The sequence below is a fragment of the Gymnoscopelus braueri genome (assembly GCF_963280865.1).
Source record: "Gymnoscopelus braueri genome assembly, chromosome: 23".
Lineage (NCBI taxonomy): Eukaryota > Metazoa > Chordata > Actinopteri > Myctophiformes > Myctophidae > Gymnoscopelus > Gymnoscopelus braueri.
The window spans coordinates 1,729,002-1,755,113 of record NC_137625.1 but is presented as its reverse complement, the minus strand read 5'-3'; the positions used below and the strand labels follow the sequence as shown (position 1 = coordinate 1,755,113).

At 40.3% G+C, this 26,112-nt stretch overlaps 2 protein-coding genes across 2 annotated transcripts in view; one reads left to right on the top strand and one right to left on the bottom strand.

The window, feature by feature from the left end:
- Positions 1-2,739: 2,739 nt before the first annotated feature.
- LOC308079205 (prolactin-like) overlaps positions 2,740-26,112 on the top strand; it is a gene marked incomplete at both ends in the record, with an annotated part of 71,420 nt that continues 48,047 nt past the window's right edge. Inside the window, 2 exons of the mRNA XM_080420583.1 lie at positions 2,740-3,120; positions 4,630-4,809. Of these exons, the coding sequence (XP_080276709.1) occupies positions 2,740-3,120; positions 4,630-4,809 (561 nt within the window). The remainder of the gene's footprint in view (positions 3,121-4,629; positions 4,810-26,112) is intronic.
- On the bottom strand, positions 19,855-25,750 carry LOC308079160 (neoverrucotoxin subunit beta-like; the record flags this gene model as incomplete). Its single annotated transcript, XM_080420540.1, has 3 exons — positions 19,855-19,997; positions 22,246-23,994; positions 25,645-25,750. 3 exons carry the CDS (start codon positions 25,748-25,750, stop codon positions 19,855-19,857), a joined length of 1,998 nt encoding a protein of 665 aa, XP_080276666.1.

Here is a 26,112-nt window from a genome sequence, read left to right as displayed (position 1 = left end):
AAAGGATTGTTAGACTACGAAATAGACTCAATCAGTGTAAACAGGCTACGTGGAGAGGTGGTCCAGAAGCTGAGAACAGTAGAAGGGCCCCTAACCACATATGCTTGTGTGACTGTGACAACACGCTTCCGCTATGAGGGGGACCCAAAGTGGGAACCTTGGGAGGAAGTGTCCAATTGTTCTCTGACCCAAGTCAATCAGACTAAGGCAGTGAAATTGGAAAACGGTCGCAAATTTGTGTCAGTATTGAACCCTGTAACAGCGGAGGTGCATGTTGTAACTACTGTGACGACATGGCCCATTAGTGAGAAAAGAGAGCTAGATGCTTTCTTAAAGGAAATGGCAAACCTTATGGAGGTTCTAAATATGCTAGATATTCTAGAAAATCCTCAGAGGGATACGCCAATAGCTATTCCTTTGATGGCTGCACCTCTGGTAAAACATGGTTCAAAACAATTGGCCCGGGAAAAGCTAGCCTCAGGGTTCTCTTTATCTCCGGTCAAGAAGTGGTATCCTTGGGTCCTTGCTAAAAAGAAGCCAGGACCCGGAGGATACCGAGCCTACCCACCTGGCTTGCCATGGATTCTTAGAGAAACCTTGGCCGGAGGCCACACTCTGTACACATTCGAAGCTCCCGTTCTCGACCCAGAGCAAGTAAGCAAACTCACCGGCTCCTTTGGGACCCGAGTGATGGATGCTCTCTTGCACTGCGTGGAGGGAGGCCTGAATGAAACAGATAGGCCATGGAGAGACCTGGATAAAACCACGTTTCTCAAAAAGGAGATCCGCGAGGAAGGAACCTTGGTCCCTATGTGCCGTGAGGCCCGGACTATGGGGATCCAACTTGGCGGAAATGGCACAATAGGAGAACCGGCCTCCTATCGATTCAATTTTAGAGATCGATTAAGGAGGTATAGAATGACGTTGAATAGGGACGGAAATGCACTAAACGATTGGGGCTATTATGCGGGTCTGGGGCTAACCCATGACGAGACACTGCTAATACAGCACTGTTGGCATAAAAGCCGCAAGTCAGAGGACGACAAGCTAGTCATGTTCCTACATCAACAATTCGCAGCAATGGTCACGGGTCTCCAGTTATCTACCGAAAGAGTAATCTCCAAGGAGAAGCCCTCCCTCCCCGGGATGTTGCGGGTGTCTCTAGGCAAGATGGCTAGAGACATAGTGCCCCCAACTACGGTGAGGGGGAATACTCTTGAGGAACTACTGGAAAATCACGGCCCTAACCGCGAAAGCAAAAAGGTTCTCCCACCTAAATTACATAAGTCATTAAACCCAATCCACGATTCCCCAGGGGAACTGGATATCCCCCCACCCTTGCTTTTAACCAGGAAGACGAAAGATGGTTACAAAGTAAGGTGGGGCCTGGAGCCCTCTTTTGGGGCGACAGGTGCGGAGTTGGGTGACTACCCGGACACCACCTATGGGTATCCGGGGAAGCAATATTGCACCAAAGAAAACTGGATGTGGTGCTACCAGGTAGATTCGTTTCCCCAAACCCATGTGGACGAAGCCACATCCGCAATGGTGGATCTGGTATCCACTAGGAGAATAACCCACGTCAATAACCAGACCTGGGTGACCTGGAGAACACAGCCACAAGGCATAACACAGACTTTTGGCCACGATATGGACAAAATTCTGGATTGGTACTACGTTGCGCGTAACCCACCCCCCCAGCCGGGGGCTTGGGCTAACATGCACTGGTATGACGCTCCTATAGCTGCAACGCCTTTAGATGGAAAGAGGTGGAGGGCCGTACATGGAGATCTAGGCACAGAGTACCTAGACCCCAACTACCCTCGTAATATAGGAGCCCCACTAGCGATGCTTAACTGTCACCGCACTTCACCTGCCGGCCCTTTGGGTAAGCGCCTAGCAACGGTTACTTGGCAAGGCAGGACCCTGAAATGTGGAACCTCAATGAATGTCAATGAGGAGGTCTACGTGAAAGGGTACCCCTACTTTTTCCCGCCTTCAGCGTACCTTCTGAATAGATGGAGCTATGCTAATTCCAGATTTTGCAACGACCGAGATCGGACTAGGCGAGAAAAACAATGATATGATTGCAATAGTTACAATAAGTATGCTGCAATCACTGGACAGTGTGCCAGAGCCACCTTCGATTACCAGTCTCCCTGGCAAGGACCCTCCTCCTACCTCCAGGAAGGGGGGTCAGTCACGGCTCCGGGCGAAGGATGGACCACTAAGAAATTCTCTCTTGAGGGGGTCTGGCCTATAACTCACGGCTGGAACATCAGCGAGGGGAATTGTTCACAGGATAGATCTCCAAGGGACCGGTGGAATTATAGTGATTTCACAGCTACCATGATAATCTTAGCAACAGCTACAGGTAGCGCTGCCAAAGATTTGGGGAATTCTATCATAGAGGGAGCCTCTGAAATTTACACTCAAGTTACTTCTCTAGTTCAGACAGCTTGGGTTACCATAGCAGCCATCCTCAAGTGGGGGTTGCCTGTAATGTCGGCTGTGGGACTTATTATCTTTGTTTCACTTCTGCATAAAATTGGTCTCCTTCCATTAGTGGGCGAGACCATGAAGGCAGTAGGCCAATCTGTGGTGAAGAAGGTCAAACCTCCTTTTCTTGAGGAGGAGGATACTTTCTTGCTGTGAGACTAGTATCACAGCTCCCCGAGAGAGAGAGCACACTTTGCCTTCACATACTCCGAGATTAATACTCCGAGACCAAGGGCCAGCATGCCTCTCTTCCAGGGAAACGAGGTTGATATGATAGGAGAGACAGCAGGGCCCTCTGTACCTATGACAGACGCCGAAATAGCTAAACTCCTGGAGGAAGGCGAGAAGCTGAACGAGCTACTCCGCGAGGTTGATGTACTGGGCCCATTTCCTGAACCCACCAATATGCGCCACTGCTGTGACACCCACAAGAACCGCCATCTGAAGGAAGCTGAAGATCCAGAGGCCAGAGGGGGTGTTGAGAGCGAGCGCCTCGATCGCAAAGTGGCCCCTAAACCTTCCACTTCCTCCTCATCTCACAACAAGAAGACAAGGGAGAAGAAGAAGCCCCGTGCTGCTGGGCCATCTTCCTTCTACAGGGGGAAAAGCCAGTCCAGTGGGGTGCGCACCCCCACACATGCGCACCGAGTCCTGATCTAGGATACTACAGAAACCCACAGGGTCGACACCATCCCGCTCAAAGGAGACAGGGGCCCAGTTATTAGCCCTTCAGAGAAATGCTAGCACAATATGACTCAGCTATAAATGTGTTTTCTGCTAGAAACGTTTCTCATGCACTGTCTAGGTAAAAGCTGATAAGATACTAGACGCCCACGCTCAAGGTCACGCACCAGCTGCAGCTATGATGTGTCACTGTGGGAACATGTGTGCGTGCTCTGAGGGATGGGAGTTGACTTTGGTGGGTGGGAGATGCAACTACATGTCTTGTAATATGACGCGACGGACTGCTCTTTATTACCCTGCCGCACTGGGTTGGGAGAGACTCTCTTCCTGGACTTTTTGCATCTAGAGACATATATACAGCTAATAGCCACCTCGTGGCCTCTTCTCTTTTCAATACTTTACTACTCTATATTTGTAACTCACTTCTTAATAAATACTTTTTATTGAACTTCATCTTTGTGCGACGACTGCCTCCCCAATGCCTCATTAGCTGAGAAAGATATCCTGGGTTTCTGTCCTTTTCCTGTATTTCTGTGGTAAGATTGGTAACACAATTATTACATTAAGAATAGGAGCCAGCCTGTGTTTGAGAGTTCCTCTCTAACTGGCACAGGTTGGGACAGGCCCTGTCCACGGCCTTAGGTTTCATTCTCACGATATTTCCCCAGTGGAGATATCTATCTGTTGTTCATTACTGAGTAAGACGGTTGGCGCTAAGTCAATCTCTCAACGAGTGGCTCTCATTTATTTCCTATACAAGCAGGATACAGAGCGCCGCTCACGAGAGATCACTTGGCACTAGCCGCTTAGTGATAACACAGAGCCAAGAGTGAAATTAGGTCTGTACAGTTGATGTTGAAGCACACGCAGATACAGCAGCAGTTGTGTCCCGTAGCTGTTGGTAAAAGACGCCAAAAGCAATAGTATTGGTCTCCGATCACTGAGTGTTTATTAAATCTTATTCTAGATTTGTGCCTGAGTTTTGAGCAATGTTTAGTCCAAGTCTGAGTCTAGTCATTGTCGGAAACCACTTGTAATCTACCAAGTATAGATCCTCTAGGTTGAACTCAAGAGACAGAGTTTATCCATTCTAGATAAAGCGATAAGTAGGAGTAAGGTTAAAATTCCGGTAACCGGAGAGACTATAGCACATCTCGAAGGGGTTCCGGTGGGGAGTCTGGGTGATTACTGACCCAGGGTCTGATTCCCTCAACAGTCTCCTACCTAGGAATGCGACAATAATAATACTTAAAAAAAAACAACGGCTTGTTTCAATTGGGGTCCTTTGTACTCAATTCATAGTGATATTAAATGACAGACAGATTGATTGATTGGCGGGCCAGTAAACATTGTGCCGCGGGCCTGAGTTTGAGTATCACTGACTTACAGTTTCCATAGAGATGGATTCATTATTAAAAAAAACGTTCTGTATGGGCTTCCCCACAGAGAGGAGAGCTGACAGAGGTTATTCTACGGCTACTTTTGGCATGGAAGGATCCTCTGTGCCACTTGCACCAGAACATGGCCCACCAACACAACTCCAACAGCTTCAGCTCCGACAAGGCCCTGGAGATGAGCGACATGGTGCACCAGCTACGCAGGGGTGTGGAGAAAGTGGCCAAAAAGGTACTCAGGCTGTACAGCAGTGGCATAGCCAGAACCCTAGCATAGGCTGGGACTAGGGAGGAGCGGATGGGCATGAATGCACGACGCCCAGACCGCGCCCATATGAGCGCCCAGACCCAGAAGGCTGCGTGCGCGATGGTCGGCGCGGGTCGCGACTAAGTACTGGAACAATACAATTTCTAACGCGATCCGCCATTGCAGAGTGATCGCCCGTCGAAAATGGCTCGTTTTCACCGCGGTAAAAAGATTATGGAAATATGGAGCTTTTTCTCAAGATCCTATAATGGGAGTGGACGGTAGGTTTTTTGGACAGGATTCACATCCGTCCATTCGATTTTACAGGGTCCGCGGATCATTCCAAAGTTGCGTTAGAGCGCCCCATGTGGAGAAAAATAAAATAAAAAAATCTCCTCCCGTTTATCTACGGCTATGGCACTCAACGGGTTAAGAGAAGACTTGCGTAAAATCACGTAGTATCTAAATGACGTCTAAGTGGACTGCTAACCCATGAAGGATGTATTGTTCTCTGCTGCTGACAGTGTAGTCACTGGAGCCAGACTGTTGACTCACACTTTTCAGATGCTCTCGCGTCGTACAATCTGTACAACAGAAGCACTGAAAACGATCGGGGGAGGAGAGCGGATGTCCCGCTTCCCCCTGCTTCCGTTTCGTCTTGGCAGTTGCATACATTTTAAGCATATACATAGCTGGCTGCTTATCAGAAATGGAAAATCTAAAGATATATTTTAAAGATATATTTTAAAGATATATTTTCGTGAACGGACATTACGAACAGATGACAGCTTCCGCCGGAATCGTCTTTCAGGGGACGTACCAGTGTTGATTTCGTCGACTAAAACTATGATGAAAAATGTTGGTCGACTACCTTTTTTCACTGCTGAAAACTAAATAAAAACGAAATAAAAACTAAGCTATGATGACTAAAACTAAGACTAAATATATTGACAATTTCGTCAACACTTAACAAATAAAAACTAGACTAAAATGTTAGTGAGGGATCTAGTGGAGAAGAGATCCAGTAGAACTAAAAGACAAGTCATTTTATGTTCGGTTGCGCTGGGGTGTGTTGGTGAAAATAGCAGATCTACAAGCTCACAACGTGTCGCGCTGCGACGCGTTGTGAGCTTGTAGATCTGCTATTTTCAGCATGCAACCGAGTGTAAAATCTGCCATTATGACGCCATCAAGACACCGCCAATATACATTTTACGACTAAATCTAAAGTTGATTTAGTCGACTATAATCTTATGATATTTAGTTGACTGAAACTAGTCTAACGGTAAAACATTTCAGATGACTAAAATATGACTAAAACTAAATGGAATTGGATTGAAACGACTATGACTAAAACTGAATCAAAATGTGCCGTCAAAATCAACACTACCCAAGCACAACCCAAAACAGAATGTCACATGAGGGAGGGGGAAGCCAAATCAGCTTTGTTGTTTCTTACCCTGTGTAAATGACCAATTACTATCTTTTCCCACAGATGCAGAACCTGGGAATTCTTGGCACCTCAGAGAACGGCCTGGCGGCGCCCGGCGCCCCCCTGGTCCCCTTGTGGAACAGCGGCGAGTGGCGCCTCATGAGCGACTACGACCTCCTCTACTGCTTCCGCCGTGACTCGGACAAGGTACAAAACTACCTGAAGATCCTCAAGTGTCGCATCGTCCCCGAGCGCGGATGCTGAGAGACAGGAGAACCCCCCCCCCCCCTCCCTCACTCCCTCACTCCCAAAAGACAAGGATGAATGGATGAACAGATGGATGGATGGATGGATGGATGGATGCAGTGTTGATTTCGTCGACTAAAACTCTGACGAAAAATGTTGGTCGACTACCTTTTTTCACTGACAAAAACTAAATAAAAACAAAGCTATGATGACTAAAAATAAGACTAAATATATTGACAACAAATATATTTCGTCAACAAATAAAAACTAGACTAAAATGCTAGTGAGGGAACTAGTGGAGAAGAGATCCAGTAGAACTAAAAGACAAGTCATTTGGTTTAATTGCGCTCGGGTGTTGCGCTCTGAAAATAGCAGATCTACAAGCTCACAACACGTCGCAGCGCAACGCGTTTTGAGCTTGTAGATCGGCTATTTTCCGCATGCAACCAAGTGTAAAATCAGCCATTACGACCAGTGTTGGAAAGTAACTAAAGTAATATTATTACTATTTTCCAGTAACTAGTAAAGTAACTAATTACTTTCACGAGCCTTGGTGGTACTCTGGGCTTGAGTGTGTTTATTTGATCCTGTGTTGTTTTTGGTCCATTGATATAACGGTAGACTGGTTGGGAATGGGATGGAGTTGCTTTGCAGGCTGCTGATCCGGTCTAAAGGTCCTTACACACGGGGCGATTTTTTCGTGCGAATAATACGCTTTTTTAAAAAACCTTATAAAGTCAATGCAAGCGTACATGGCGCGGAAAAGCGAAGCGAAAAAGCGTCTTTTATTTATTCGGAACGAGTCCGAATTTTGCGTATATTCGCACATTCGCCGGTGTGTAACCGCCTTAAGTCTACACTCTAGAGTGGATACGGAAACGGTGCGCACTTGTCTGTGTGTGAATTATCGTTCACACACATTTAAAATACTTTGTCTAAAAGGCCCTTCCTTCCATTGAGGTCTTTAGTATTCAATTCATAGTCAAATGGTTTTCATTTAGTCTGTAAGTTATGAATTCATACACAGTAAAAGTCTTAGCGTTAATTAAATTCAAATGAGTGTACAAATGGAACCAAATGGACCCATCATGTCATGTGTACAGAACACTTTTTAGAGTTAAATCAGCAATGAGGATTTTACAATGTAAGCTGCAGAAAAGAGAAAAAAACAACTGCTAATGTTGAAAATGCAAAGTCAGACTTTTGGGAGAAAGGATGCAATTACTGGGGGCGAGAAAAAAAAGTAAATAAGTAACTATATAAATAAAAGTAAAGTAATAAGTAACTAGTTACTTTTGGCAGGGAGTAATATGTAAAGTAAAGATATTACTTTTTAAACAAGTAATATGTAGTAAGTAATATATTACTGGTTTTGAGTAACTTTTCCAACACTGATTACGACGCCATCAAGGCACCGCCAAAATACATTTTAGTCGACTAAATCAACTGTAGATTCAGTCGACTATAACCTTATGATATTTCGTCGACTAAAACTAGACAAAAACTAAAACATTTCAGATGACTAAAATATGACTCAAACTAAATTGAATTTTATTCAAAAGACAATAAAAATTTGCTGACAAAATCAACACATGGATGGATGGATGGATGGATGGATGGATGGATGGATGGATTGACTGAGTAGGTAGAATGAAAGAGAGGAGAGAGAGAATTCTATCTGCAATGTTTAAGACATTCGATGACTCTCTGTCAAAATGTACACTTGTATTATTATTATGTATGTGATAATATATTTATTTATATAGTACCTTTCATACATACAATGTATGTAATTCAAAGTGCTTTAGACAAAAAAGAGAGAAAGGAAAATCATGAATTGAATAAACAAAAAAATAAATGAACTGTGATTTAACAATTCGACTGGAGTTTACTTCTCAATGTATGTGTGATGAAAGGAAGGTTTTCATAATACTTTAGGCCAGTCGCTCTGAACAAAGGCCCAGGACTCTGATTTAGATCTGTTTCTACTAACACCGCTTCCCAAACAGTGGGTCAGGACCCATTTTTATGGGTCACGAGTAAATAAATATCCCTACATTTCCTACATTCAGTTTTTCATTATTATTATTTCAAAACATAGAAAAAACAGAACATAAAAAAAGCAAACATCAAAAAAACAATGTGTCGCGATTGTGCTTGTAGATTTGCTATTTTCCCTGGTTTGGGTCCTGGGGAGAAGAGACATTTCTCTTTTGGGTCTCGAGCTAAAAAGTTGGGGAACCACTGTTACTAGTAAAATGCATTCATCTGGTATCCCAGGACTAAAGTAGTCCCTGATTCGTGGGCTAGAATGAAAACCAGCTGTAATCTGCATGGGTTCCCAATAGTAGAGGACCTGGCTAAGATATGAATGCACTTAATTTAGGAGAGAATATCTCAACTGTTCTTGGCTAATATGACCCCAGGGAACAACTTAGGAACTTTGACTAATTCTCTATCCGGGACGAAATACCCGAAAATGACCACGCCCTTTTTAAAATGACCATAACCGGTGCACTACTTCCAACATGGTTCCAACATCTGCTAAACCGTTGGAGCTACAGATTTACTGAGGTGCTCAAAATGTTCAGAATACTTATGTTTAGGGAAACATAGAAAAGTGTAATATTTCTAATTTGAAATGTTATGACAAAACAGCTAAAAAACGGTTTTGGCTACAACTTTTGAACCAGATGAGCTATAAATGCAAACTTGGTGTCTAGATCATGTTTTTTGACAATTAGAAACATGTTGGAATGCGTATCTTTATGACTGGATGTGGCTGGACCTCTACTTTACATATTTCAAAGGAATATTAGTTTAGAAAATTTGTTTTACTTACCTTAATCTTTTTCATTTTTGGCAAACTTGGTGTCTACATTATGCTTTTTGAGCATTAAAAACACATTGGAATGCTCATATTTATGATTGAATCCATCTAGATCACTCTGACTTTATTACAAATATGGCCACTATACCAAACATAACATTTAATCCAGATTGAGTGTATACAGTAGTTGTAGGAATGAGATCAAATTATTATTATTGAAACATAATATGACTATAGAACCCAAAGTATACAGCAACAGCCAGTACACTATGCACATCATTGCTCAGCATACATTGAACACTATCATACTAGTCAAAGGTGTATGGAATTTGAACAATATGTTTAAATTAGAATCAGAAAAGTTAATTGCTAAACAACAACTGGTTGCTAGGAATTTGTCTACTACAACAACAGAACAGCTCTGCAATAACTGATACACACACACACACACACACACACACACACACTTTTGCAGCCACAGAGGACGACGATAGCGCACGCTTTACTGGCATCTGCAAGATGGGTCCAGTAAGGTTCCCAGGTTCTGACACTTGGGTGGGAGGAAGATTCTCAAGGGACCTGGTACCATTTGACCAACATCAGCCTTCCCTGACTATGGGAAAAGGAGTGCAGGTATCTCAAAGAAACCCTGGTCACCCTCACCTTGGAGCCTGAAAAGATCAACTCCAATGTCCATGTCCAAAGATTGGAGTGTATGGTCATCATCATATACAGCAGAGTAGATGAATCCTGACAGTGGCTTTTCTCAGTCCCTCACGAAGATTCCTCTCACCCAAGCTGCACTGACTCAGCATGTAAAACCTGCTTCAGACCAGCTTCTATTGGATCAGACAACCTCCGTCCAACAAAATATCCCAGATTTCAATAGGTTGGGCTGGTACTGGGACTCCATTACTAAGACTTGTGAACCTTACTGGATCTTGCAGGGTGCAGTACTGATACTTTTACTTAAGTAAAGCATTTGAGTACTTTTTCCACCACTTGCGCGATAGTGTTCACATGTGGAAAAAACTAAATTGGAGTTAGGTGGTTTGAACGACAATTTGAGGATCCAATGGAGTTAGGAGGTTTAGTCAGAAGTGCTTTTTAATACTTTTAATTGGTTCACACAGAGATGTAAAGAGTGTTCAATAGCACTAATTTATAAAAATATATATATTTATTTGAAAAAAATCACACCCAGTGTGAAGAGAGTGGTGCCTTTGAATTAGTGTAACTGGTTGCATCCTTGTGTTGCAATCAGCTGCAGCTGTTGAGGCCGTGCTCAAACGGACGGACGGACGGACCCACACACACGGTCAAGTGTAGGAGTGGCTGGCACCACTCCAAATTGGAGAAAGCTGGTTTCTGCCCGACAGCAACGATATAGTTCTCGTATGACGAACAGCGAAAATAGCCAAACTACAGGCCTACAACGCATTGTGAGCTTGTAGATAGTCTATATTCGTTATTCTTATGAAAACATTTGACTATTTTTGACAATATAACGCCCAAACTATAGGGACGCCAGCTTTAAAGTTAATGAAATTCAATTATTTATTATTTTTGCAACATTTTTATAATGTTGGATAACCAGTAACAGACAAGCCCTCACACTTTTTTTTTTAAATACAATTTTCATCCATAATAATGACAAGCCCAAAATAGGGATGCCAGGTGTAATGTGGATACAAATATAATATGTCAATGTTAAGTATCAATAGTATCATTATAATCTATACCTGGAAAACAGAGCAGAACCTTTGTTTCTAAAGGGTTAGGGTTAAGGGAAAAGTAGTTAAAAGCAGGAAACAAGTTAAAAACATACTTTAAAGGAGTATAATTTCATTATATTCTAACTTTATTTGGAGGCACCAGCCAGTTGAATTAAAATTCAATAAGTACAGATTAAAATAGTTAAAAAGTTAGACTACAGGTAGTCGCGCCATTTTATTAAAACGAACCCAGGCCCCGCCCAGAGTACTACTACACAAGAATCCTCATAGCTACCTGGGACGGGTGTTACATTTGTTTCTAAAGTTTTAGCTCAGCAATTTAATTGCTGCTGCATTTATAGTCAAACCCACCACCATCAACCTCCATTTATATTATATATATATATATATATATATATATATATATATATATATATATATATATCGTCACCCACCACACTCAACCTCCATTTGAACCCAGTACTGCAGCCAGAGGTGTAAAGTAACTAAGTACATTTACTCAAGTATTGTACTTAAGTACAATTTTGAGGTACTTTTACTTTCCTGGAGTATTTCCAATTGTCTTTACTTCTACTCCACTACATCTCAGAGGCAAACATTGTACTTTTACTACACTACAATTATTTGGAAACTTTAGTTACTAGTTACTTTGCAGATATAAATTACATTATAAAACATATTAACCACTTTAGTCCTATTTTATACCTAGGCTATTTTAAAATAGCCGATCTACAAGTTCACAACGCGGCGCATCGTGACGCAGTGTGAGCTTGTAGATCTGCTATTTTCAAATATTTTAGTACTTTTACTTTTGGTACTTTAAGTACATTTTGATACCAATACTTTGTACTTTTACTCAAGTAAATTTTTAATTCCGGACTTTCACTTGTAACAGAGTACTTCTACAATGCAGTATTGATACTTTTACTAAAGTAAAAGATTTGAGTATTTTTTTTCCACCACGGTTCTCAAAGTAACTAATTACTATTTTTAGAGGTACTACAAGAAATACTTTATTAGTCATAAATGTAGATCACACAGAGGTACAGTAAAACATTTAGGCTAAAAGGATAACACAAAGAAGTCCTGTAGACGTGTTCCCATTGTGGTCCTATGTATTCAATTCATCAGCATGGCATACTGTAGCATATTAAGACAATACATGTCATCAAGGAATACAAACAACTATGTACACAGGAGAAAAGGAAGAAAATAAAAGCTCATTGTGAGCTTGTAGATCGGCTATCTTCAAATAGCCGATGTTTATGGGTTTAAAGCGTTCATGTGACCTATAGTTGCTTCTTTGGGGCTTGTTTTCCTAGACCTGGTTGCTTGTTTCTCACTAAATCTGGCAACACTGACCGGTGTAGTGAACTTTTTTCCTCTGCCGACTGAGGGCTTGTAAAGAAAATCACTTCGTCACTTTGATAAAGTTTTCACATTGATGCCCTTTGACCTCGTATTCAACTGCTGATCTGTTTTTCCAAGAACAAGCCTGTGGCAAATCACGACAAAGCAAATCACGGCAGCAGTGACACACCAGTTCTGTTCAACTCTCACAAGAGTGAGTGTGTGAGTGTGAGTGTGTGTGTGTGTGTGTGTGTGAAGTTAAAGTTCAAACTGGAGCCACAAACCACCAGGAAACAAAGGTTGCAATAAAATATCCAGTTTATTTAGCAGGATAATGATGTATAGTGTCGACATTGGGTTTCATGATGATTGCCATGGTTCTAGACAAAGACACAAAGAAACAAATTATAATATCATGCCAGATAAAATATGAAACACAAATATGGCCTTTTGTATAGGTATTGTAGGTATTGTATATCATCAAAATAATAATTGGCCAAGTATTTACTTCATAATAATAATATTAAACACGTCTAAATATCCTTATAACTCAAGTTCATCAATTCTTAACCCATTAAGACCTGGAACTGTGTTATTTTTAGATTTGAGCTAAAAAAAAAGCATTATTTTACACTTTGGGCTATTCAAAAATAGCAGATATACAAGCTCATAGCGCGGCACCGAGTGCCGCGCTATGAGCTTGTAGATCCACTATTTTTGAAAAATCGTGAAAATGTGTGCACATCTTCTGAATATATATTTTAACATTTTTAACTAAAATCTTTGCCTCTGGGGGTCCCTGGAACAAAATATTTTGACGGGGGTCCGCGGCCAAAAACATGAAAAAGATTGAGCACCACTGATATAGAAACATACGTTTTTCAGAATACTGTTGAGATTTAGGAGACATGTAGAATCGGCTTCATTTCTCAATGGGTTAAATATAATCCACATCACTAGAAGTAAAAGACTGGAACTTACATTATAGCAGCTTTAACAGACGCATGGAAAACATCAGTACATCAGCAGCACACGGCACACACACAGGCCGGCTGCATGTGTTTGGAGACAAAGGACAAGGTGAGAATGGGGATCCAGTCCTGCTTTTATAGTGGGAGGAAGTGAGGTCACCACCAAAGGTACCACTGAACCCCGTTGTTGCGCCTCCTTGTGGAGCGGAGGGGGAATGAAGCTTGCAGTTTCTGACAGCCGCCCCCCGGATGTGTGCAGCAAATACGTTCATTTGGTTTCTTCAGTGATTTCAGGGAGTGGGATTCATCTGGAAACAGGGCGTATGTATTCTCCACCTTGAATAATGACTTTAGCACTGCAAACTGTGTGTGTGTGTGTGTGTGTGTGTGTGTGTGTGTGTGTGTGTGTGTGTGTGTGCGTGCGTGCGTGCGTGCGTGCGTGCGTGCGTGCGTGCGTGCGTGCGTGCGTGCGTGCGTGCGTGCGTGTGCCTGCCTGCCTGCCCGTATTGAATCCAATACTTTTGTACTTTTACTCAAGTAACATTTTGAACACAGGCCTTTTACTTGTAACAGAGTATTTTTATGTTGTGGTTATTCTACTTTTACTTAAGCAAAATATGTGAATACTTCCACCACTGGTAAAATGTGGGTCATGACGCAAGATACAGGTCACTGTGTCATAGCATCACAAATCTCCTGACTCATACACGTGTGTCGTGCGTCATCATTTCTATGACGACTTTATGGACATTTTTATTATTGTTTCTTACAGTACAGTGGTCCCCAACCTTATTAGACAAAATACATTATAGTCACTCAAGTCCTATTTTAGAAATAGTGAAAATAGCAGATCTACAAGATCGCTATATGTGCTGCGTTGTGAGCTTGTAGATCCGCTTAAATGTATGGACTTTTTTTTTACTATTATTGTTGTTTGAAAACATTTTCTGTTTTCATTTTTGAAATGTTTACATTAAAACATGTGTAGTGTTTAAAAAACACTATAGCTCTATTACAGCCATTCTCAAACTGTGCAAGGACCCCCAAATGAATATGTTTTTGACCGTGGACCCCCATCAGAAAAGATGTTGTGCCAGGGACCCCCATACAAGATTTGTGTAGTTCAAAATCTGCACTTTTTTCAAGATGGTGAGGATGTACTTAACCCATTAAGACCAGGAACACATCCGTGTCATTTTAAGATTTCTTTGGACTATTAAAGAATAGCAGATCTACAAGCTCATAGCGCCGCACCAAGTGCCGCGCTATGAGCTTGTAGATCTGCTATTTTCTTCTTATTTTAAACTCAAATCTTTGCTTCTGGGGGTCCCTGGTACAAAATATTTTCACAAATACATATCATTCTGGGGGTCCTTGACATGAAAAAGTTTAAGAACCACCGATAAATAGCAACATAAGTTATTTTTTTAAATAAAGATTTACAAGACCTTTATAGAATCCCCAGAAGCAAAGATTTGAGTTACAAATGTTCGCTTTAAAATATTCAAATGTTCATTATTTTTTCTAAAATAGCAGATCTACAAGCTCATAGCGCGGCACTCGGTGCCGCGCTATGAGCTTGTAGATCTGCTATTTCTGAATAGCCAAAGAAATGTCAAAATGTCACAGATGCGTTCCTGGTCTAAATGGGTTCAGGTTTAAAGTGGTTAAGCTGATGTTGATGCTATATTAACTCATTTTGCTGGGGGCCCCCTGGACCCCCCTCAAGCACCCCTGTGGGTCACCGGGCCACACATTGAGAACCACTGTTGTATTTATTGCACACAATATGTTGGTCCCTAACAACAAACTAAAAGAAAAAGTCTCTGGAGTGACTCGGAAGTCCCCAAAACAGTGTCATGAAGGTGCTCTTTGCTTGGGGACTCAAACGGTACAACAAAGGAAAAACCAAGGCACTCTTCTGGTGAAAAAGTTTTTTAAAAAGCCTTTATTAGATGGATATTTCATGAGAGAAATACATTAAAACCAGTGCATGGCGACAGGAATACAACCCACGCATATATATATATATATATATATATATATATATATATATATATATATATATATATATATATATATATATATATATATATATATATAAAGAAATATTGCTGTTGCTAATGCCATGGCATTTGCTGTGAACCTTCCTTCTCCCTGAATGGGGAACTCAGCCGGTTTTGGTAACCATATGGCCTTTCCTCTAGTAGACTAGAGCCACCCTCAGGCAGTGGTGGGCAAAGTACAGTATATACTGTACTCAAATAAATACTCAAGTATTCAAAATGACAAATTACCAAGTACATTTTCAGAATTTGTCCGAAACTGTCAGATATGTTCACAAATAGTGAAATTGGCACATCTACCAGTTCACATTGTTCCTTGTTCCTTTGTTGTACCTGTCAGGCTGGCATCAAACACAGGAACACAGGAATTTAGAAACAGTGCGTCATGGCTTATCACCGACAACTAACATCTGCCAAAGTGGAAGGGAAAAGGTATAACTGGCCTTAACCCTTTAAGACCTGAAGCAGATTCTACAAATGTCTTCTAAATCCCAACAGTATTCTGAAAAAAAAATATGTTTCTATATCAGTGGTGCTCAAACTTTTTCATGTCAAAGACCCTCACAATGATATGTATTTGACCGCGGACCCCCATCTCAAAATATTTACTTCCAGAGACCCTCCAGAAGCAAAGATTTTTTCAAATAGCAGATCTACAAGCTCATAGCGCGGCACTCGGTGCCGCGCTATAAGCTTGTAGATCTGCTATTTTTAAATAGCCAAAGTGTAAAATAATGCTTTTTTTTGGGGCTCAAATCCAAAAAAGTGACACAGATGTCTAAATGGGTTAACCATGTTGCCTTGGGTCTAAATCCACACTGGCGATGTAACCCTGTAGCCCCCCAGGTTCACTAGGTGGGCTGCTGGCATCATGTGCCCCAGACCCAGGAGCAACTTGATTGGCATTTGTCTGAAAGCTGCACTGTAATGCAGCACAAGTGGAGAAAGTAAACATGTTTGCAATGCCAGTGTCTCAAGTCAAATTCAGTTATCTGGAAAAGGCTGAGGCTTTTGGCTGAGGCTGAGACAATTTAGCCAATGTTTGAATCTCCTTTATATAGTAACGTTTGTTGGTTTCTTTTGACGTAGTAATATTCTCATTAGTTTATTTTTGTTTTCATTGTAGAGGAATTAAAAGGGTCTTAAAAGTCATGAAATAGTATCTTTATAAATGTGCAGATACCCTGAATATACACTTAATACTGTATATCTGTTTACTGTTGAGTGACAAAACTATGTTAGACATTAAAGGGATAGTTCACCCAAAATATGACATTATTTTCTATCAATTACACACCCCATGAAGCATTGAATTCATGGAGATTTTTTTAGTTTTTGTCTCATTCCGGTAGGAGACACAAAGGAGTCTCTTTGAGTCTCCTACCGGAAATACACCCGCTCATCAAATTACTGTCCCAGGAATGTGTCAAAAAAAAAAGAGGAAAAAGAATCGCCTTGAATTCAATGCTTCACGGGGTGTGTGATAAACTGGTAGAAAATAAGTCATATTTTGGGAGAACTACTCCTTTAAGCTAATCATCTGGGGACCAGTGGTGTAAAGTAACTAAATACATTTACTCAAGTTCTGTACTTAAGTACAATTTTGAGGTACTTTTACTTTCTTAGAGAATTTCCAGTTTTCAGTACTTTTACTTCTACTCCACTACATCTCAGAGGCAAATATTGTACTTTTACTCCACTACAATTATTTGAAAACTTTAGTTACTAGTTACTTTTCAGATATAAATGATTACAAAACATACATTAACCACTTTAGACCTATTTTATACATAGGCTATTTGAAAATAGCAGATCTACAAGCTCACAACGCGTCGCATCGTGACGCGTTGTGAGCTTGTAGATCTGCTATTTTCAAACATTTTAGTACTTTCTACTTTTGGTACTTTAAGTACATTTTGATACTTTGGTACTTTTACTCAAGTCAATTTTGAATTCTGGACTTTTGCAGTATTGCTACTTTTACTTAAGTAAAACATTTGAGTACTTTTTACACCACTGAAAATAAGTCATATTTTTGGGTGAATTGCTCATTGCCAATCATCTGGGGACCCCCCAACATAATTTGGGGACCCCCCTGTGGATACCGAGCCCCGGCTTGGGAACCAGTGCTCTCTAGAGCATTGGTTCTCAGGGGTCTATAGATCTGTTTTATTCAACGGTCTTTTGTCGCCCCCGTGTGGACAAAATGAGTCAATAGTGAACTTCAAAATCAAAGTAAAAGTACTTGCAAAAGCATTTGTTTTGCACCAAAACCACTCCTTGGGCTAAAAACAGCCCAATCTCAATGGGCTTTTTACACAAAAAGTATACCTGGACAAGGATGGCTATGGCCGTTTGTAGCCCAAGGAGTGGTTTTGGTGCAAAACAAATGCTTGCAATGGATTCAGAATCATAAAAACACCCTAGTTTGACCCCTCACATGCTACTTAAAACAGAATTAAAATGTGATTTTTTTTTGCCCTGCATGGAAATGGTGGGTACCCCAACTTTCAGCAGCTGTCAAAAATTCTCCTAGGGAAACTGAATTTCAGTTTTTGTGAGATGTGTTACTAGACACCTTTACAAACACATTGGTGAAGATTTTTTTTGGTAAGGAATTTATTCCAAGATTGGAAATCTTTCTGCTAATATCCCCTGACTAATAGTATTGATTACATTATATTTGTAATCAACCAGTAATGGATTACTCTACATTTGTAATCATGAAATAACAACCATGACCAATGAGCTGAGGCCATGTTGTCATGACAACACTATGAATATTATATTATATATAGAACAATATCAGACTTTTAAGAATCCATTTATTAAACAATTAAACATCAGATGATCATACAATAACACAACGAAGAATGAGAATAATATGGAATGAATATGCAAATAAAACAACAACATAATGATGTAATAATGAATCAATAGATGAACAATGAATGATTTGAATGTCATTAATGAATGAATGCAGACATTTAGTAGATGTTTGAATCCAGAGTGATTTACAAAGTTCAACATGAGAGCAGTGGTGGAAAGTAACTAAGTACATTTACTCAAGTACTGTACTCAAGTACACATTTTAGGATTTTTTTTACTTTAGTGGAGTATTTAAATTATTCAATACTTTTACTTCTTACATCTCAGAGGCAAATATTGTACTTTTACTCCACTACAATGATATGAAAACTTTAGTTACTAGTTACTTTGTAGATTTTGATTATTATTACAAAACATACATTTACCACTTCAGCTCTATTTAAACTTTGGCTATTTGAAAATAGCAGATCTACAAGCTCACAACGCGTCGCAGAGCGACGCGTTGTGAGCTTGTAGATCGGCTATTTTTAAAATACTTTTACACATTTTAGATGGAACATTCTGCATTTACTTTTGGTACATTTACTCAAGTACATTTTTGAATTCCAAACTTTTACTTGTAACAGAGTATTTCTACATCGGAGTATTGCAGTGGTGGAAAGTAACTAAGTACATTTACTTAAGTACAATTCTGAGGTATTTATACTTTACTTGAGTATTTCCAATTTCCAATACTTTTACTTCTACTCCACTACATTTCAGAGGCAAATATTGCACTTTTACTCCACTGCAATTATTTGAAAACTTTAGTTACTAGTTACTTTTCAGATATAAATGATTACATTATAAAACATACATTAACTACTTTAGCCCTATTTTATATCTAGGCTATTTGAAAATAGCCGATCTACAAGCTCACTTGTAGATCTACTATTTTCAAACATAATAGTACTTTTACTTTTGGTACTTTAAGTACATTTTGATGCCAATACTTTTGTACTTTTACTTAAGTCAATTTTGGATTCTGGACTTTTACTTAACAGAGTATTTCTATACTGCAGTATTGATACTTTTACTTAAGTAAAGAATTGGAGTACTTTTTCCACCACTGCAGTATTGATACTTTTACTTAGGTAAACAAATGTAGTACTTTTCCCACCACAGCATGAGAGTAAAGTAGTCAATCGATTGTATCGATTGTATCAAATCGATAGTAATCGATTACTCACCCCATGGAGACTTGAATTCATGGATTTTTTTTTGTTTTTGTCTCATTCCTAAGAAGACAATCATTTCATGACCGGCAGCAGTTCCGGTAGGAGACACAAAGAGACTCCTTTGTGTCTCCTACCAGAACCACTGCCTACCAGTCCGCTGGTCATCAAATTATTGTCTTAGGAATGAGACAAAAACAAAAAAATATCCATGAATTCAAGTCTCCATGGGGTGAGTAATCAATAGAAAAAAAGTCATTTTGGGGGTGAACTATCCCTTTAAACATATCAACCCTAGAGTCACTAACATGTGGAGTAACCATGGAGGACTGATGTCCTCCTCACATAGAGACTCTCTATCTCTGCTCACACAGACGTACTGAGGAGGGGTAGTATAACCTGAACCCAGCATAGAGCGGTTCAGAGAATGTGTTGTGGAAGGTGAAGGTGTACAGGTGAGTCAGTGAGTCTGAGCAGACCTCATAAAAGGACAGAGTCCCTAACGGACAGTCCAGATACACTGCTACTCTTTTGGAGCGCCTAGAGGGACTGACAGGGAGGACAGTCTCCTTACTATTGTGTATGACATAGTAACTGTTATCATCACAGTCCAGACTCCAGGACTTATCATTTTGTCCAAGCAGAGAGTCATGACCATCTCCTTTCCTACTGATTCCTCCATAAGTCACTGCTATATAAACCCATCCATTCCTCTCTACCTCCCAGTAACAGGGTCCAGTCAGACCCTCTGTACACAGAACCTGTGTCCAGTAATCAAACCTGTCAGGATGATCAGGATGAGGAGGACCTGTCCTCCACCCTGTCACCACCATGTTGTTCTCAGACAGAGAGAGGAGGCTGGATGCTGTGTTTGTGTCCAGTTTGAGATGAGAGAAATCTGATGAGAAAATAACACAATAAACATTAAACACATCATTCACTGAGTGACACACACACACACACACGCACACACACACACACACACACACACACACACACACACACACACACACACACACACACACACACACACAGAGAGAGAGCCTTCTATCAGCTAGCATGCTAGCTAATGCAACGTAGGGAATGCAAACGGCTTGGGGTAATCCTTTTGCCACAGCAAATTTTAATGAAGACACAGTGAGTGAGGTCATTTAGCCTCTGTGTGTGTGTGTGTGTGTGTGTGTGTGTGTGTGTGTGTGTGTGTGTGTGTGTGTGTCTGTGTGAGGGGGGGGGGGGGCATATAACAGAACAGGCATTTTATCATTGCAACTGTAAAATCCTCACAACAAACAGAGAGAAAAAACTACCATGATCCCCCCCCCACCCTTTTTAATCATTTTAACCCATTAAAGCCTGGAACGCATCTGTGTCATTTTAGATGTCTTTGGCTATTCAAAAATAGCAGATCTACAAGCTCATAGCGCGGCACCGAGTGACGCGCTATGAGCTTGTAGATCTGCTATTTTTGAAAAATCCTCAACATTTTGTGCAAATATTTGAAAAAATATATATTTTTAAAGGGAACATTTATAACTCAAATCTTTGCTTCATGGGGGTCCCTGGAACAAAATATTTTGGGATGGGGGGTCCACGGCCAAATACATATAATTTTGGGGATATGAAAAAGTTTGAGAACCACTGATATTATAGCAACATAAGTTTTTCAGAAAACTGTTAGGATTTAGGAGACATTTGTAGAATCCCCCAGAAGCATAGATTTTAGTTACAGAAATGTTCGCTTTAAAAATATATATATATTCAAAGATTTGCACAAATCTTCACGATTTTTCAAAAATAGCAGATCTACAAGCTCACTCGGTGCCGTGCTATGAGCTTGTATATCAGCTATTTTTGAATAGCCCAAATAAATCTTAAAATTTACAGTCTTTTTCTTTGAGTGAAAGTAATCAACATATACTTAAAGTATTAAAAGTAAAAGTACTCATTTCACAACTTCTATTTTTCCAGAAGTTTTCAAAATGTGTCAAAATATTTTGAATAAAGCAGACCTACAAGCTCACAATGTGATGCATTGTGAGCTTGTAGATCAGCTATTTTAGAATATTTCTATTTTAGAAAGGGGAGGGGAGAGGAGAGGAGAGGAGAGGAGAGGAGAGGAGGGGAGGGGAGAGGAGAGGAGAGGAGAGGAGAGGAGAGGAGGGGAGGGGAGGGGAGAGGAGAGGAGAGGAGAGGAGAGGAGAGGAGAGGAGAGGAGTACACCCTGGAACCTCTTCAAGGACCCCTGGGGGTCCCAAAACCCCACCACTGGTCTACTTGTATCCAAACAATGTCACTGTATGAAGGGTTTGTGTAAAAGCAGTTTACTGATCACCATGTACTCACGTTTTAAATAGTCCTTCCTGTTTGTGCTCCCTGGAGGCACTGATGGTGAGTCATTGACTGGAGACTCTGTAAACACAAGAAGTAATTTGATATCATGATCTAATCTACAAAGTATGCATAAATTAGTGCGTTTGGAAATACACACTATCGGAATGGAATATGCAAAAATCTGATTGATACATCTGGATCACATGACTCCAGAGATCATGTGTATTCATTCATGTGAGTTTTGAGCAAAACAAATGACAAAATAAAAAATATGCACGAGTAAGTAAGGATAAGGATAATTCCTTTTAACAGGACGTTCATGAAAGTCCTTGCGGGCTTGTTTCCAATGAGGGCCTGTGAGCAATTAGGGGTTAAGAGTCTTGCTCAGGGACAAATTTCATTTCATCGACACTTACGCATGAGTAGTTGCGCCTGGCTGGATTTCTGAACAGTGCGTCTACTGACTTCACTGGCTGGCCCCCTGCCAACTGGACACACTGCTCGGTATCTGAACGTGTACTCTGTGTCTGGAGTCAAATTGGACACTGTGACTTCATCAGCTTTAGATGCAGTCTGTTGTTGCCAGTCATCTTGTCCAGTAACACAGTACTCAATAGAGTAGTGGCTGATGCCTTCTGCTCCAAATCCTGGTGGTTGCATCTTGAGTGTCACACTGGTACGGGTTATGTCAGTTGCTTCAGTTTTTTCAGGTTTTGAAGGTGGCTCAAAATTGTCATTGACCTCAACCCCATCCTTATAAAGGTAGATGCTTGCACCCTTTTGACTCTCATTTGGTATAGCTGTTGTTAGGAAGTGGATATTCTTGTTTTCCTTGTTGGCCTCTGAAAAATCAATGAGAAGCTTTGCTTTCTGTCTCAGTGATTGATAGACATCTTTTGAAAAGTACCATTGTTCCTTTTCTACATCATGGGTATGAAGTGCAGTATCTTGTGTGTTCACTTGTTTGGATATTTCGCTTAAGTAGGTTGATAAAGTTGACAGATATGGTTCAGCCATTTGCAATGACGTGAAAGCAAAGCATACAACATGCTCTGTTTCTGGACTGAGGATTATTTGATCAAGTTCATTATGACTTGAGACAATCTTTGTGTTTTTCATCATGTCAGTAAGGGACTTGATGATGTTTATTTCTCTCTCTTTGCAGCGCATCCACTCACTCAGGTCTTTGTTGTTGAAAGGAGATGAGTGTGTTCTTTTCAGGACCTCTGCAAGCGCACTCTCCTCTTCCCCACCTCCTCTGATTGAAACAAGTTTCTCTGACAAGGTTTTCTGAAAGTCCAGCTTGTACTCTTCGCACAGATTTTTAAAATATTTCAGCTTCTTGCTAATCTGTGGGAACTGTTGTGCCACAGTCCTGTGCAGTGCATCATTGCACCTCAGTTCCAGTTCACCGAAGTCCTCCAGGACACTTTGAGCTCTATTCACCAGTCCAGTGCTAATCTGACGAACAAGCTGAGCTGCTTTAGAGTCTAAAACCTGCAAAGGCGTCAGCCAGACCTTCACTGGTACAGCATTCTCTCCCTCTGATCCCAGTAACTCTGGCAGGCTTTGGTAAGCTTCTATTGCATCCTTAAAAGACACTGGATTTTTCTTCAGTGAAAAGTCCCCATGGAACTTGCAGGAGAATTTCTCACTTTTTGTATTTTCTGTGCCTTCTATTTGTACAGATCCTTGACCATCTATTGCCAAGCTTGGAATCTGTTTGATTATTACCTTCATGTTGCCTTCAATGTGTTGACAATTCTCTTCATGAGACACATCACGGTCAAATACAAAGAAGGCTTGTGCCCCTTTAAGGATACCAGTGACAACATGTGTTGCCATGTTAGAATCAAAGACGTGTGAATGTTTTATATTGCTTGGTCCAAGTGTATTCATTGACAGTTCTTGGAACTCTGTGGTAGCTTTGTATTTTAATGTTACTCTGGCCTGATTTTGTGAAGTCTTGCAATCTTTGAGATATTTGGCAGAGCCACCAACCTCTACCAGTCCAGCCAAGAAACTTGCTTTCAAGGAAGCTTTAACATCCAGTGATGAAGTTTTGTACTCTATTGTTTCAGATGTGACTATTTCAAATTCAGTGTTGGGCTGGCGTCTTCTTCTTGTGTCCTTTAGTAGATCTTCATAATCCCACAATGTAAAGCCTGTAATAGATGAAATAAACAGCAAGTTACCTTCATCACTTGTTTCACTGTGGTTGATGAATAAAATATATATTTTGTAAACAGCCTTGGAATTCATCCAGAATACAGGTGAAGTGTGTATTTCTTCCTTATTTTATTTTCATCTTTGCCCATACATTATCCTCGCTATCTGTTCCATATTGTTATTTTTTGTTTATTGATTGCAAAGTTATGTTGTGGAAAAACATTTGAAATAGCTTCACTAATTCCTGACAGAAACATTTTATAATGACATTATGTTATAAATGCATTATAATCTTCTTACTAATAATACTAGTATAATTACAGTTATAAGCACTCATAACTCATATTGCTTTGTAACAATGAGTCACACTATGTGGTATTTGGGTGCTTTAACCACTAGCATCCCTATTCTGGGGAGAACGTTCACCTAGAATAGCAGATGTACAAGCATACGTGTCATGTTGCAACGCAATGTGGTGTAGAGGGGAAAAGGAGCAGATCTAGTATAGAGCCCTGGGGACTCCGGTCAAATAAGTGAATCAAGTTGTTAATTAATTTAATTTAATTAGTAATTTAAGATCATAAGATGTCATAAATGGTTGTGTGATGTTCTTGCATAGATTTAAGTATATGTTTTACTTAAATTAATACACTTATAATTAATTATACATTTCTATTACAGCTATTATAATTGTAATTAACTCTGATCGTGGCCAAAACAAAAATACAAAAATAATTGAAATCCGCCATCTTTGAACTTCTGGTACCGTACTTCACTTGGTAGAACCAGCAAAAGCCGTAGAAACATACCCTACTCTATCATTCATTTTTAAATGAATGGGACCATAATTTACTAAACGCATATCATGATGATTTAAAAAAGACTTTAAACTAGCGATTGAAAACATAAAGTGTTTATGAAAGTATTTACTAAGGTAATGAAATCAAGTGTAAAGTCCGCCCGTTCATTTCTATTGAGAATAATTTCTACTGCAACCAGCACTGCTCTGCAGAAGGTGAACTAGCGCCATCTGCTGGGCCATTAATAGGAACAGCATGCTGTAAGAGAATCTGGAAATGAGCTTCAATTCCAGTGACGGGGGTTTGCCCACTGGTCCAGAGCCAATCTCCTAAATCTCTGTACTTATTTATGTTGTATGCTGCCTGCCAATAGGCCAAGGAAGACATGCCATCCCAATTGTTTCATGGTGGTGCTAAACCAGTCCACTTTGCGTTTTGGCACATATCTTTTGAACTGTAGGCCCACATAGGTCATGCCCATTTCTGCCTAAAAATAATTTCCGCCATTTTGCATTTTCTTCAAAACTACTTCTACAGATTCTTTACAACACTCGCACAAACTTCTACACATTATACCCGAAATATTGCAACACATCTTTACTTGTTAATTTGTGTATATAACACATATATTATAGCTTTTAGTGTCACACTTAGCTTAATTTTGCGTCACGCTTTATAATCTGAATACAGCATTAGGCTTGTAAGTTGAATTCTCACTGGGAGTACCTCACATAAAACATCTAAGTAATAATACTGGAGTATTAGTAGTATCATTAGATCTGTTTAAAAACATAAACGGCAGTATAGTCTATAGTCACATCCTCCATTTAAAGCTGTATACTGTACCTGGGATAAGTGAGTCTCTGCGACAGTCATAGAGCATGCCAAGGCTGAAGGGTCGACCAAGAGCTGCCAGCTCTATAGGTTCAGGTTGTCTCCTCTCTGGATCCATGGCTTACACTGCACTGGAGAAAATAAATCATTCATTCATTCTAAATGAGTTATAGTAGAAATACATAATAACAACACATCAATGACCGATATGCCCATTTATTTAAGGAGCCCAGTTATGGGCATATACTGATGCCATCAGGTATCTCCATATGTGGGCACACAAGAGATAAGAACAGATGATACAGAGATCTCCATATATGGGCATAAAAGGGACATTAAGATGAATTAAGATCTATGTTTGGCAACGGTAAGGTGGGAATTATCTCCTTCTCTCTGAAACTAAACTAGATGAGTCTGTGAATGATTCTGAATTCGAGATTGAAGGTTATTTGGAAGGATAACGATTATTTGGGGGCAGGG